The 14,902-nt window shown below is 48.2% G+C and overlaps 1 protein-coding gene across 4 annotated transcripts in view; it reads left to right on the plus strand.

The window, feature by feature from the left end:
* MGAT4B (alpha-1,3-mannosyl-glycoprotein 4-beta-N-acetylglucosaminyltransferase B) overlaps positions 1 to 14,902 on the plus strand; it is a 52,103-nt gene that overhangs the window by 25,466 nt on the left and 11,735 nt on the right. For 3 of the 4 annotated variants that reach the window (XM_055718437.1, XM_055718438.1, XM_027807279.2), the window contains 3 exons: positions 10,408 to 10,587; positions 11,278 to 11,418; positions 12,261 to 12,394. In XM_055718437.1, coding sequence (XP_055574412.1) covers positions 10,408 to 10,587; positions 11,278 to 11,418; positions 12,261 to 12,394 — 455 coding nt within the window. Of the gene's footprint in view, positions 1 to 5,363; positions 5,512 to 10,407; positions 10,588 to 11,277; positions 11,419 to 12,260; positions 12,395 to 14,902 lie in introns of those variants that run through there. The other variant, XM_027807280.2, reaches the window with a different exon arrangement.

A 14,902-nucleotide genomic window follows, 5' to 3' on the forward strand; every position in this document is an offset into this window, starting at 1 on the left:
GAAACTATAATCTGTTTGCTGCTGCGGATCTGTAGTAGACAAAATGTACAATTTACATAGACAGTGGAGCGAAGGGAACGTTCTAAATATCCTTTCACTCTAATACAGTCACATGCATTGCAAATGAGTTACTGTTTTGGAAAAAGAAGTCAAACCTGACTTGCATTGAAGTTCTTGGCTATTAACATCAGTGGAGCCAGGGACTCCAGCCAGAACTTCTGTGATTTCCTTGATATCCCTCTGACTTAGGACGTCGCTCTAACTTTTCCATATGTGCTCTCTGATTTATGACACAGCCACACTTTATTTTGCTGTCGTAAAATTCTTTCATACGCTCAGCCACGCCAAAGGCTTCATATGTTATTGATTAAACAAATACCCCCTGTTCCAGGATTTCAGCTGTTCTGAGTCTGGTGGTAACCTTAGTGGAACGACGAGTGCGACGGTCGATTGTGCGAGGAGGTGGGGAAATGCAACGCCCAGGCACTCACTCTTGCTGATCAATAAGCTATCCTTCAGGTCACACAGTGGCACTGCTTTTTCCACCGGCCGCTGCATCTTTGAGATGGGCTAAGCTCGTCCACCAGCTACGAAGTGCCGATGGCTCGTGGTCATTTGTTGGGGGTGATGATGATGATTCCCCCTTTTTTTTTTATTTTATTTTTTTACTAATGTTAGGAGGGAGGAGGGTTAAACAAGAATTTCATTTTGACTCCTTCGCAGGCAATTAGCAACAGCTGCTGCTAGGGGAAGGGCGTGATGATTAACACAGTGACCTTTCCAAAGATCGGCATCCCTTCTCAGAGGGATTCCTTTCGGATGGACTTGTGAGCTGTTAGCGCGAGGCACAGAGTGGGATGCCTGGGTGCTTAAGGGTTTGGTGGAACAAGGTCTCTGTCTCACTATTAACATAATTAGGTTGTAATAAAAAGGAGGCTCCTGTTAGACTGTGAGGCATTTGCTCTGCTTCAGGATTTTCTGTTTCCTTGAAGCTCCAGAGCTGGGCCTTGCCAGCACCCACGGGAATGTGGTCCTGTGCGCGCCAGGCATCAGCTGTTTCTTCCGTGTTGTTTCAGTGCATGAGATTGTACTCACTAGCTTTGGTACACACTGTGACAAGGTGAAAGGGAAAGCGATCTGGTCTGGAGGTTTGCAGGTGGTGAGAAGCCCAGCAAATCCGATTTGGGTTTGTACTGTCTGTGATGGCTTGCAATCCACCGTGAAGCTGGTAGCCACAAGCGACAAGTAAAAGAATCCATGGCATGATCCTGCCGAGACTGATGTGCCTGGACCCTGACGATACACAGCTGAGGCTGCAGGGGGTCCCTGCAAGTGCATTTTCAATACAGCGCAACAACACGTGTTCCGCTGCAAGTCTGTTCCCGCTGCCCTTAGGTGCATGCGAGCGTGTTTTCCCTGTCTGTGCCATGGAGGGACGGTGCATTGGCCAAATGCATCTTCTTTTAAACCATGCACAGGTGTGCTCAGTCAGGACAGACCATGGGTGCAAGCCCCCAGCCTTTCCCCATCACCTTTTTTACCCCTTTCTTTCCACACATCCCCTTGCCCGGGTTTGCCTTGTGTGATGTTCTCACTTAAAAATCCTGTAAAGCTGCAATTATTTTGAGGTTTAATGACCCATGATTTCTGTAATGCCTTATTTTGTTCACTTTCAGCACGTTTTTATTCCCTAATCAAGTAAAGAGTATTAAAAAACCCACCAAGAACAAAGCCTTCACTTTCCATTTGAGAGAAAAATGCTTCGAAAGCTGTATTTGTGCTGCACAGGTAAATAATTAGATTGCCAATGAATTAGCTTTGCTTTGAAGACGAAAGCTGCAGTGCTCCTAATTAAGTTGTGAAGAGAGAGAAATGTGGGACCTTTCTCCCAAGAAATGGGGAAGAGGGGGGTTCCCAGCCCAGACAAGGCTAGGGACCACTGGCAGGGTGGCGATTTACCCCACTTTGGTCTCAGCCCCATCTCGTGGTGCCTCTGTGCTCGCAGCACCTTTCAGCTCTTTGACATTGTTTAAATTCCTCATTTCAGTGTTTTTCCATGGCAGTGAATTCAGAGAAATAATATACTTTCTCTGGGCAACGTATTTCCTTTTATCAGCTTCAAATTAATACTTGAATGGTTACTTATTCCTATATTTTGAGACAAGGAGAATGGAAATCTGTGATATATTTTCATTATATTGCTCTATTTTATATGCTTCTCATCGTAAGCCCTATTATTATATGCCCATCCTAAGATGAATAATCTCATATATTTTTTTCTTTCCTCACAGAGCAGAGGTTTTTTTCAGGCCTTTGATCATTCTCATCACCCTCTTCTAAAGCCCCTTTTAAGTCTGTAATAATATTCTTTTTCAGATGAGGTGAAAACTATTCTGGGATTAGGCAGCATCATTTTAATAATGTTATAATCTTCATACTATTATTCCCCGTCCTGTTCACTAAGCAGACTAACATCTTGTTTGCCTCCCTCTCCATTCCCCTTTTTATCCCTGGATTGCTGCTGCCTGCAGAGCAGCATCAAGACTGATACTCTGGTCTCCTTCCTAGTTAATATTGTTATTTGAGAAACGTGAAAAATACCTCGATTCCCCTGCTGATTAATTTGCATCTATCAGCTTTGGCATCAGGTTGCCATTTTGTTGCCTTTTCTCCTGGTCATTTGCTTATTTTGTGGCTTTGATGAACTTATCTCTGTGTCAGCTCCTGTTTGGCTGCTTCGCAAATTCATCGCCTTCTCCAGATCCTCACTAAATCTATTAGACAGTGAGTTTAATGCCAATCTGTGTGGCTTCCTCTTGATAGTTAACCTTTTGCTATGATGAAAATTCACTATTTAATTACGTCTTCTTTCTCTTTTAGCTCAGTGGCAGTGTTTGCCCTCTCCCCTTCTCCTCCTTAGCTGTTTGGCAGCAATATGAATTGCCGTCCGATTTCTCTGCCTTGGTTAAATCCCTTGGAGGGATTGATAAAACCCCAGGAAAAATCAGGACTAGTTCCTTTTGCAGGAGCTGATGGTGGTTCGCACCTACCAGGGATTTCCTTGCCCGCCAGCGCTTTTGTTCACAGCACGGTGAACCCCAGGGACGCACCGTGATCTCGGAGCATTCTGTGTCGCTCCATGCGATTCACCACGGAGCTGGGCTGGAGAGGGATCCCAGACCGGCTCTGCAGGTGCCCGAGAGCCGTCTGATGGCTTCTGCTGCCTCTGCTGCCCTGGTCCTAGACATTTTAGGCAGAGGTGATGGGCATCACTGGTTGCTTTCCTCATTTTTGAGTTTCTGCAGCCTTGCTCTGGAGCTTGCAGCCCTCCTGCCCTTCCCTGGGGAGCGTTTTGGGGCTGGGCGCAGGCACCCCTGTGACCTGCTCTCCTTCTTGGCATTGCAATGGTCGCCATCCATGTGGTGGTTCACCATCCCCATCCCTGAAAATTTACTACTTAGGGCTTTAAAAGAAAAAAAAAGAAGCTTATTTTTGGAAGCATCTGTGTGAATGTTGTCTGAACGGGATCTTAAATGCAAACAGATGCTCCTACTTCGGAGTAATAAGGCACAGGGGATATGTATTTTCCTCTCTCCTTCTAGAGGACTGAATGTGCTGAGACAACATCAAACTCCAGCGAGGAGACATGCAACAGGATTATGATCAACACCTACTGCTGCAAAAAGAAGAAAGGGTGACTTAAGGGTGCCCATGTTCCCTCCTGGGTAGAGTGTCAGTGGAGGGATGCATTGCATTTCTATCTCATTACGTGGAGCTGTGGAAGGTTGAAATGCTGTTAAATAATACTGCAGGCTCTTATTAAATGGCTATATTTAAAAAAGAAACAACCCTAACACACGCATTCACACAACTCATTGCAGCCAGTGGAAGTACTTTATTTGAGAATCATTTTTTCAGACAGGCTGACTTTTAATAAGCCTTTTGTTGCTGCTGATGTGTTAGCTCGGTGCGACAGCGGTGTAGTGGGATGCTTGAAGACAGCAGCCGCAGAGCTGAGCGGCTGCGTGGGTGCGGGCTCTGAGGGATCGCTGCCATCACCCAGCCTGGCAGCCAGCGCCTTCCGCTGGGTTTGGAGGTCAGTTACTGGTTTTTGTGACGTGCCGCAGGCTGGTGCTGCAGAACGGCTCTGTGTCTGCTCAGGACAGCGCTCGGGCACCGGCTCTGAGTTGGAGCGTAGCGATGGCACCGAGGGAGGCAGGCGCTGGGGCAGTGGTGGCATCGAGATGCGTTATTCGGCCACGATTCAGGATAGTTCTAGGCAGCGACTGAACTGGAACAAAGTGTAAATAAAGGGACATAAGGAGCTAAACCACAGGTGCTGGCTTTGATGACTGCTTTAACTGCCCACTGCGCTCAAGGCCAGGCTGGATGGGGCTTGGGGCAGCCTGGGCTGGTGGCCCGTGTCCCTGCCCATGGAAGGGGGGTGGAACTGGGTGGTCTTTAAGGTCCCTTCAAACCCAAACCATTCTGTGGTTCTCTGATTATTATGACGGGGCTTGCCCATCAGTGCAAACTTGAAAAAGTTTCTTTAAAAACTTTTTTGCTTTAAAAAAAAAAAGTTAAAGAAGCTTATAATAAAGGAACCTGGGGTGTATTTTTATAAGCAGCAACTAGAAAATGTCTGTTTTGACTCAGTATCCAGGCAGTTTGGGACGCAGGGGAGATGTAATTGTCACATAATGTTTACTGAACAAAGCATCCATGTTTGCTGTGTGGTGGTAGCACTGCTGAAATGCTCGCTCCTTCTGAGGGGGTGAATCAGCCCCAGCAGGGTAGTTGCAACTGCTGGAGCCTTTTGGGAGGTTCACCCTGCCAGATACCGTCCGCTCCCCCAAATCTGTCCTTGATGGGGTTTCATTGTTGCTCAGCATGTCTTGGTGTTCAATTCCTTAACGCAAACCAAGTACTCGGTGGCTGCATATATCCTACACTGCCAAAATATTTATGATTTTAAAGGATGAGTCTGAGACTGGGAACAACGGTCCGTTGACTCATGGAAGGGGAGGCGATATATGTCTCATCTTGCTCATCAGGAGCACAGTTAGTGTTCCTTTAGATTTGAAGGAAAAGACCTGCTCAGTCTTCATCCTGCCTGGAAAAGGCAGTGACTTTTGGGGAGTATTTTGGGTGCTGAACTATCTTCTCTTTTTCTTTCTGCTACTTAAGAGAATGTTTTTAGTGTCACAACTTAGCTGTAGCAGCTCCACATACCCCAGCAGAGTTGCTTCCCAGTGGGTTTTTAGGGGATGCTTTTTGTTGATCGTGAGTCTCTAAAGCTGGTTTCTTCCTTCTACAGCCAGATAAGCAAAGGGCAACATTTTGTTTTTAATGGTATGGAATGTTCACTGTGGAGTTACTGCTGAGCCCTGTGTACCTGTGTGCGAAGTGTCTAACACCTGTGTGCTATGCTAGCCATCAGATTTCCATGTAAAGCAGGACTGTCCTTTTTGTGCATCTCAGGAGCTGAATTTAATTCACTGATATGGCATGGTAAGTCCTTATATCCATTTTAATGGTCCAGTGAAATTCTGTTAGCAAAATACCTAATGCATGTTGTGATTCAATTGGGGCAATCTAGAGTGTAATGCGTGGAGTGGTGCCAGCATTATATAAATCATTAAACATCAAAACGTAGAAAAAAAAAATAAAATCCCTATTCATCATCTAACTCCAAGAGCTCCTGTAAATGGCTGGGGACGAAGCCAGGCGTGGGCAGCACAGGCGTCTGGCTGCGACGGGGATGGTGGCGAGCTGGGGTGGGGTGGCTCGCCAGCCTGGCTCCCCATGCTTCACCAGCTGCATTTTTGGGTAACGTAGGTGCTGTAGCATGGGGAGGGGGTTGTTGTGTGCTCTAGAGTGCCCCCAGGCCTTTGCAAGTCCTAGAGGGAGAACAGTTATTTGCTAAAGGCATGCTTTAAATAAAACAAAGGAGGATAGTCATTGCAGAGAAATTTTCTGTAGGCAGTTTGATTTTCTGCTCCAACTCTGTTTGCGTTGTGAACTGGGCACCACACTTTGTTTCGGCTCTTTTGGCCCTGAGAACTTTTGTAGCAGACAGGTCAAAAGGTGCTGTTGTGCTCTTGAAGCCAAGATTTTATAAAGATAAACGGTTTAGAGGTTTGTGGGTTGTTTTTAGTTTTTAAACAAAGTCTTTTGAAAGTCTTCCTAATGAGAAGCAAATCCAGCTCTCAAAGACTTTGCATTTGCTTTTGAAATTATTGAATTGGAGGGAAATCGCTGGCTTTGGCGATGGGTCTGCTCTGCTGGGAGAGGTTATCTGCAGAGAACAAAACCAAAAGTAATTGGTCCTGAAATACAGACATGTTTAAAATGCACCGCAGGCTCCCTGGGAGGTTGGAGTGCAATCTGAAAGACTAACGCAGAATACAGAATTACAATGTTCCTGACACTCTGTGTGTGTATATATGTGTGTGTGTATATATATATAGGGATGATCATGTGAGATTTCAAGGTGGGGGGTTTATTGGCTTTATTTGTGCCCATCTGCTGGTTTAGGATCAGATTAGGTATTTTGCTTTCACCTGAAAACTGACAATGGACAAGCTGAGTGGACACAGATGTCCCAGCCCTCACCTCTGCTAGCAAACATGGTTTGCACTTGATAGTCATTTAAGTAAGAACGAGGCCACAGTATTGTCCATGATGGAGAGATATATATAAATATACTTTTACATATATATATATATAATACTTTTTATTAAATGGGTGCAGTCTTGGATGGACAAAAGCCTTTGGGAAGGCTGCAGAAGATCAGCTCTGTGGACCCCCCATAAGGCTGCTGGGGGGCAGCCCATAGCCCATACCAGTGTGTGCCCACCCGCTGTGCACCGCTGCATCCCGGCTGCTGGGAATGGCACCCATTCGAGCCGCCCCTGCCTGCCGCTTCCCAGCGGGTCCCATCCTTGCTCAGCAAACCCGGCGCAGGGTGCTCGGCTGGAGGGCCCCCACTAAAAAAATGAATCCTGGCAGCCGCATCTGGGTGCAGCCAAGGGGCGAGAAGGCAGCAGGGTGGGGAGCTGCCGGTCAGTGAGTGATGCTCAGCCGGCCGCTTCCTACAGCCGCTGTCCCTCTGCCGCAGGCTGCTCCCCCCTCCAGAGATGCTCCCCCAGATCTGCTCTGGTGAGCGCTGGGATGGACAGATGGCGGCCAGCGCTTGGCGGTGCCCAGCGCTGCCTGCCCTGCCCTGCAGAGAGCCGGCTTGCGGGGAGCTGCTGGATGCAGGCTCGGAGCCTTGCACCCAGCCTGTTTGCAAAGGCGGCGTGTGGGAGGCTGGGGAGTGCAAGTACTGGGCACGGCAGGGTGAGACGTGGGTTGTTGGCAGGGACTGGGCATGCACGACCTGTGCGGCGAGTACCACAGGTCTGGGAGGTTTCTGGTCTCCCAGCTCTGTCCTGCGGACCGTCGCCTAACACCGACTTTCCCTCTTTATTAAACCAGTGTATTTTAAGCCCGAAGCAATGTGTTATCTCTCCAGAAAAAGTAAGATGAGTCTTTTTTTTTTTAATATAGTTATAGCTAGGAGTTCTTGTCCTGCAGTGCTTGAGTCTGGAGATATTTTAAGAGCTCTGCTATCTTGTGCTGGGAGGGAATACAATAAATATGTAGATCGGGAATGCTGCTGCTGCTTTGGAAGGTGAGGAAAGAGTCTGTGCTGAACTGACACTAGCTAAAAAATTTGTTCAGCCCAATTAGCAGCAAATCACTTCTGCGTCCAGCCTTGCTTGTAGAGGTGGGAGCCAATTTCCCCCCGCCCTCATCCTCTGCTGCCCTTGGTGTTTTTTCAGAGCCCTCCCTGGCTGAGCAGCCGAGGGCTTTTGCGGGGACGGCAGAGCTGCATCCACATGTCATTGCGGACTAACAAGTGCAAAATGGCATTACTGGAAATTCATGGGAAACTGTACACCCAGCTTGGGCTTTGTCTCGGACTGCTCAAGCTGTCACCAGAACTGGCCGCGATCGATCAGCTTTTAAATTTCATGAAATTTTAATTAAAGAATGGAAAGCCTACGAAGACATCGTAGGACAAGAGCACTGGAAACAAATACAATTTCCCTTCCAACCATTAGCCAGAAAAGCAGCAAATGGTTGACTGCACATCACCATTGCAGTCTAATGAAAAGTACAGCTCTTGGCTTCGGCGGGCAGGTCATTAGTGACTGAATAATCAGTGACATTTCCCTTCTAAATCTGACACAAACGAAGTGCAGTGCTCTGGAAAAAGCCATTAAGTGCAAAGCCTTGCCTTTACTCTGCTCCAGGTGTTGCAGAACAAGATCTAATGGCAGCCTTTAGCAGTGATTTGGCTTTGATAGCATCCATGGGATAGTAACCCCTCGGTACGCCGAGAGCTAAATGCTTCTAGCCTTGCACAAGCATGGTTCCTGCCACCGTGTCATGCAGAAACAGAAAGGGAGACTTGTTCCTTGCTGGTGTTCACAGATGCAGCCAGTAAAAGATACAAGTAGGAAAACCTATGATCTAGAGTACTGGGAAGCTGAAAGGTAATTCATACATCTGAGAGGTACCAGCAGGCAAAGGTCCGGCTCATCATGGAGTCAATTTAAAGCCTGGCATCCGCCTGTGAATTCCTGTGGCACCTCCCAAAGCTGGGTGTTAACATGTTTTCCTGCAAATTTTTAAATGCTTTCTCGATGGGAGTGGAGAGCAAGCAGCACCACACAGGAAAAAGGAAGGACTGGTCTTATTTATGTCTGTCCCTCGGCTTTGAATGATGTGTTGTCAGATGGACGGAGTAATCAAATGAGTGTAACTTCCTCTGCTCCTTCCCCCCGTGCCAGTGGCTTTGAAAATAATGCTGAAAGGTTAATAGGAGCCAGGCTGTCCTGGAGAGAGTTTAAGTGAGTCTTTAAGAAGTTTTTTTGGGGGGAAGAGACCCCATGGGGGAAACTTTTCCTAGGCAAAAGCATTACCAGGAGCTGGACTGGGAAGCACCGTTGTCTTGGAAACTCTTGTGTTTTGGAGCTGGGTATGTCTGATCTTCAAAATTCCTTTTTCTTTTTCTTTATGGACCCTAAAATAGAAGTTGTCAATGCAGTCAGTGTATCTTTTTTCAATGGCTCTGATTTATATTTAGCCCTGTGTTGGGAAGTTTCAGTGCGGTATTTTTGGTCATTAGCTCTCCTGGTCGTGTTTGGGCTAAGGGTCTACTATTCAGTGGATAAATCTGGTTTGGGTGTAGTTCTTTGAGTTATAGCCTTACTGAAAACACATGAGTGACCACAGATAAAAGTGTATTTTTAATGAGTAGTTTCATTACTAATGGGGTAAAAAAAAGCCTGGGCAAGTTCATTACTGACTAACCGATTCCACTCCCAGCTACTGTATAGTTAGTTCCAGTTGAAAGCTCTTGATAGTTTTCTTTCTTTAAAAGGGCATGGTGATAAGATGTTGTTTCAAAATAAAAAGCTTTGTTACCCTATTTAAAAATGTCTTTTTTATATATTACATTATGATGCATCCTTAAGACGCATATCCAAACACTTGGATCTATATAAGCATCCAGGCAGCTATTGCCATGTGATATTCTTTATCCTGCCATGTTTTGGAGAGGTTAGATTCCCAAAAATCCCTTTTGGCCGTTAGAATTTGGGACTGTCTTCCGAAGCTGGAGGAGGTGCTGTCCCTGCCCTTGTCTCACTGCAGAGCAGCATCCCCCTTGCCAGCATCTTGCTTTCCATCACCCAGTGTCATTTGGGAGATGTCCTGTGCCATCTGGAGAAGGCTTTTGAGATGTTGTCCAGAGGTTCTCCCAAATTACCCATTTGAAAACCCTTTGATGTGTGCTCTTAAAACTCTTTTCTTTTGTGTGCCATAAGGAAACCAAAGCAAGGAGCAAGGCGATTAAAAATACTGAACATGTTCCTTGGGTTTGTCATGGCTTTAACAGGCCGTCATCATCATCACCAGTGCTTTCAGTTCTTTTTTGCTTGACTCTGGTTCCCTGCTGCTTGTTCCAGTGGTGGCTGTCTCATGCACCCAAGCTTCTGGAGCTACAGAGAGATACAGAATGCTGCTTGTAAAATTAATGCCAGAGCTGACTCCCCTTTACTAAGTATATAGTGAAGAAGAACTACCATGCAACTTTTTTTTTGCTGTGTGCTTTGCTCACAGAGAACCAGGTTGTATTTCTGCATGACCTGGAAACCTAAGTTAAAGAGAAAAATGGGAGTTGCTTTTTAATTGTAGTTCTGCAGCTTAAACTGGCCTCTCTCCAACTTGGTCACCAGTGGGTGCGTGCTGGACCACAGCTCCCTAAATCCATGTTTTAAGGATTGTGGAGGTAGGAGTGATGGGCTGATGTGCAGAGTGCAGGGGAAAACACTGCCCTCTCTTCTTCACCCGCAGGTGACGTTGTGGACATCTACCAACGGGAGTTTCTCGCCCTCCGGGACCGACTGCACGCAGCCGAGCAGGAGAGCCTGAAGCGCTCCAAGGAGCTCAACCTGGTCCTGGAGGAGATCAAGAGAGCTATCTCGGAGAAACAGGCCCTGCGGGATATAAACCGGACCTGGAGCAGCTTATCTGGTGAATAAACAGAGAAGTTGAGGATCTCGGGCTGTGTTGAAGCTGTTGCTATTGAGGAGGTAGAGAGGTGTGCGTGCGTGTGCGTGTGTGCGGGGCTGCCCACAGGACGTGCTCTCCTCTCCCCCGGCGCCAGCAAATGGTGGAGTTCAGAGGGACTTGGGAACTCTTAAACTCCTGTTTAATTAGAGGTGCATATGCATCATTAAACACTGAGATTTGCCTCTGCCGAGATATTTGCCAATTTGCTTGCTTACAAGCTTTTTCTTTTTTTTTCTTGCAAGTCATACGTGCCGTTTCCTATGGCTGTATTGAATCCATATGGAAAATGGGTATCCAAAGAGAGAGGAGAGGAAGGAGTTAGGCTGGCTGAGCACCCCTCGCCACTTTATTTGTTCTTTTTTTTTTAAGTTGCTCAGTTGAAGAAAATTGGATCTCTATGTAAAGATCCGATTTGACCTTCATTTTATCTTCATTCTCCCCCTTCCTTCCCAAATATTTTGGGACTTCTTTAAGGCCCTCATGACTCCTGCTGAACTTTAATTGGGTTTGTGGTAGCATGTTAAAGGTTGGCCTGATTTTTTGTAACCCAGCAGTAGTCTCGGGTGGCCAGGCTGCTCTAAAAAGGCTTTTTGCCTTGCAGTCTTTTCCGACCTACCGTGCCTTGCAATTGATTCCCTTTTCCTTTTTAAGACGAAACCAAGTTAAAACTGTGGAATATCACCAACAAGAATGTGCTGCACCTTCCCACCATCTTCCATCATTTGCCACATTTGCTGTCAAAGGAGAACAGTCTGCAGCCAGCCGTGCATGTGGGACAGGGGCGCACTGGAGGTAAATGGGAATTAGTGCTGCTTCTGGTGCTCTTCCTCACCTTGGTGCCTGTCCCTCCCCTTTCCTCCGGGCCTGGCTGTGGTACAGATACGAGCAGGACTGGAGGAACGGCTGCATGCATCATGCAAGCTTCCTTGGTATGGTGACACACGGGGTGGGTAAGCCATGTCACAGCTGCGAATCTACAGGGAAGTGCTGTCTGTGCTCTCAACGGGCACTAAAATGTTCCCGATGCTTCTGCCAGATGTTTTGTGCTGCTTGCCATCTCCAGAGTGCTCTGGGCTTTGCCTGGAAGGTGGTCAGATGAAAGCATAGTTTGCAGAGTGCTTCATAAAGACTGTAATCCATTTTACGAGACAAATCCCTTCTGGAATAGGACTTTGATTACTAGATGATTGCCCCCTGCTCCCAAATCCCAACCCAAAGCCAAAGACCTGACTTGCCCTTCCTAAACTGAGGTGCTTCTTGCCACGGGAGGGGTTTGGAGAACAAGAGTGGTCTTGAAGTTGCCGTTCATAGGCTGAAAAGGCCCCTAGGAGAGGGAAGGGGTTTGGCTGTTCCCTTAGGCTTCAGTCTTTCAGGGAGAAAAAGAGTCTGTCTGGCTGTGCCGTGGGTGCCCTGCCAGCCTGGCACACTGGGGTGCTGCTGGTTGGTACTGGGCTGGGGGACAGGAGTGTGGGAAAGCTACGTAGCACAGAACCCGCCAACCTGCTGATCACGGCTGGTTATTAATGACGGTGTGGCACTGAGCAGGTGAGCCGCAAGGCGGTCACGGGAGCGGAGCAAAGTGTCTTGTCCCAGCACACACACCCCCTCTAAAATCTCTCCGTGGCCCTGGGCAGTGTCCGTCGTGATGGGAATCCCCAGCGTGAAGCGGGAGGTGCATTCCTACCTCACAGACACCCTCAACTCCCTCATCTCAGAGCTCACTCAGCAGGAGAAGGAGGACTCCGTCATCGTCGTCCTCATCGCCGAGGTAAGACGGAGCTTTGCCAGTTTACCCCGTTTCCCTGCCCCCCATCCCATGCCATCCCATCCCGCAGCCTGCCCCGCGGGGCGGCTGCCCACCCGGAGGCCAGTCTGCGCTTGCCAGGGCCACTGAGCCCAGCCTGGGGCTGCGTCCGACCGGGATTGTTGGGTGCATCCCCCGAAGCACCGGCTGAGCAGAGAGGGTCAGGCTGTCAGCAGGCAAACCCGTCACGTTAGCGGCTGCCAGCACGGCACGTGCCTTTGTCTTTCCGATCTAAATTGGGGTTGTTACAAGGTGCTCGGGTGGTTATTCCTAAAATGTGTCGGAGCAGACGCATGGCTGTGCCCAGGAGCCTGCTGCTCCTGAAGCAGCTTCATTTCTCCACGTACCTGTAAGACAGCACTAACCTCCACTCAAAAGAGCCCACTGATTCGGGGATGAAACTAATATCCCTCTTTGTACTGGTGTCTGGAGCCCAGAATCAGTTGCTGAATCCCAGGGCTAAAGAGCCTTGATACGTTAATCCACAAGAGCTGCTTTTATCTATGCGTTTAGATGGTTATTTTTCTCCATGGCTTCTCCCTCAGGATTATTTTCTTGAGCCTGAAGTGCATTTGTCTTAATTTCCAGAAATCCGGTGAGAAAGATAAACCTCAGTAACATGTTACTGGGAGCAGAACAAAGATAAATGCCTGGGTTTGCTGCCTGTTTATCCGTAATTTGATGGTTTGATTAGCATTTGGCCATCAGGTCTCTGGCTGTTATCTTGTACAAGGAGAAGGTGTGCACAGGTGGGTGCAGCCCGCAGTGCCGGGGACCGGGGTCGGTCCTGGCTGTCATTTCCCCTTGAGCCAGGACAGCTCTGATGGCTGTTTTCACAGCGGGTGAGTTAAAGCGTGAGGTGTGTTAAGCAACATGACCAAAAACATCTCCTCTTTTAGACTGCGGTTATATTTTTTTAGTTGACTTGAAAATAGGGTGCACGCTGTGCTGGCAGCTCCTGACTCCGTGTGTACCTGTGATGAGGGAAGTGAACAATGAATAAATTAATTCCGATACCATGAATTGCAGGAGCATACACACCATATCCCAGTAGCGCCAACAGTACTAGTTGCAGATCACCACCGTCACTGTCCTCTCTTGCCAAGTTTGCTCTTGCAGCTACACAACGTCCTCCTGTGCAAGTGCCAACCACCACTGTGCTGGCTCTGCCTCTTCCCACGGGTTTCCCGATGTACCTCCGCTTGGTGATGCTTGTTAGGGCTCCTCAGGCATGGGATAAAGCGTAAATAGTGGGTGAGGTGGCATGAACCTGGTTATGGAGCTATGATGCTGGTTCATGTGGAGATTCAGGACAAGTGGAACCACTGAATGTCCTTCTTGGAATGGGGGACTCCTCATTTCCGAGTGCCACCACTAGCCACCATGGGTACCAGTTGGGCTGCCTGGGAGAGCTGGGGGTCCTTGGCTGGCACAGGAGAGCCCCGGGGCCAGCTGGCCGGCTTGGCTGGCACCGACCCACCATTTCAGTTATGAAAGTTATTTCAACTTGGAGCAGAGCTGCGTGTTTGCTCCCAAAACCAGGAGCATCTTCACTGCCTCTGTTTTTCCCATTGCTGCTTTATTGACAACACTGGGGTAAGAAATCAGTCCAGCACCAGGAGCCTGAGCCCTGTTTGGGAAAGGGACCTTTTTTATGTTGAGAAAACCCTCCTTTGTCACTGTCCCGGAGTAGGAGCACTGTCCTCAGCTTGTGACACACACCTCTGGTGTCTCCCTTCTCACCTCCACCCCAGTGCCAAGCACAGCAGCTGCTGTCCCAGCTTCTGCAATGCTGCATCTGCATATCCACCCGGGACACATGATCCCATGATCTGTGCAACCACCCAAAACAATGCCGCCACCAAGAAACAGGCACCACTTTTGCTCCTGGGTCTCCTGCCTTCCTGGATTTTGTTTTCCCGGTCACTGTGCAGATGGTTTCTGTCTGGTGCCTGTCCCTGTGTTTGCACTTATCTCGCCTGCAGATAGCAGCATGCGACCTTTGCCTCCCAACTGTTAGGGGTTGCCAGGTTGATTGTGGGAACAAACTGTATTTTTTTTTAAGGAAGAAAGGCATCAAAATGAACCTGAAATGAAAAATACACACTTATAAATAGACCCCTCTTTTTCACAAAAGGGGCGGAGATCCTTTTCTGCCAAGAGTATTCACTTGGATGAAAGCCAACATGTATAGAGAAAAAAAAATAAACAGCCCAGGAGTTAACACTTTGTGCAAACACGGTGCTGGCAGGGGCAGAAGGGCGGGAGAGCATGTGGGGAAGATGTGCAGGGTGTTGAGTCCTTTGAGTGGATTTTGGTGTGTGATGCCTTCGGTTAACGCTGGCCACAAAGGGGGGCTCCTGGGAGGTGGGCAGCAATGGGGAGAGCGGTTAAACTGGATAAAGGAGACGTGAAGGTGAATGAGGGTGGTGCAGAGGTGCTGACAGTACCCCTGGGGTTGGGTCCTCATGG

This window comes from Falco cherrug, chromosome 8 (assembly GCF_023634085.1).
Source record: "Falco cherrug isolate bFalChe1 chromosome 8, bFalChe1.pri, whole genome shotgun sequence".
Taxonomy (NCBI): Eukaryota; Metazoa; Chordata; class Aves; order Falconiformes; family Falconidae; genus Falco; species Falco cherrug.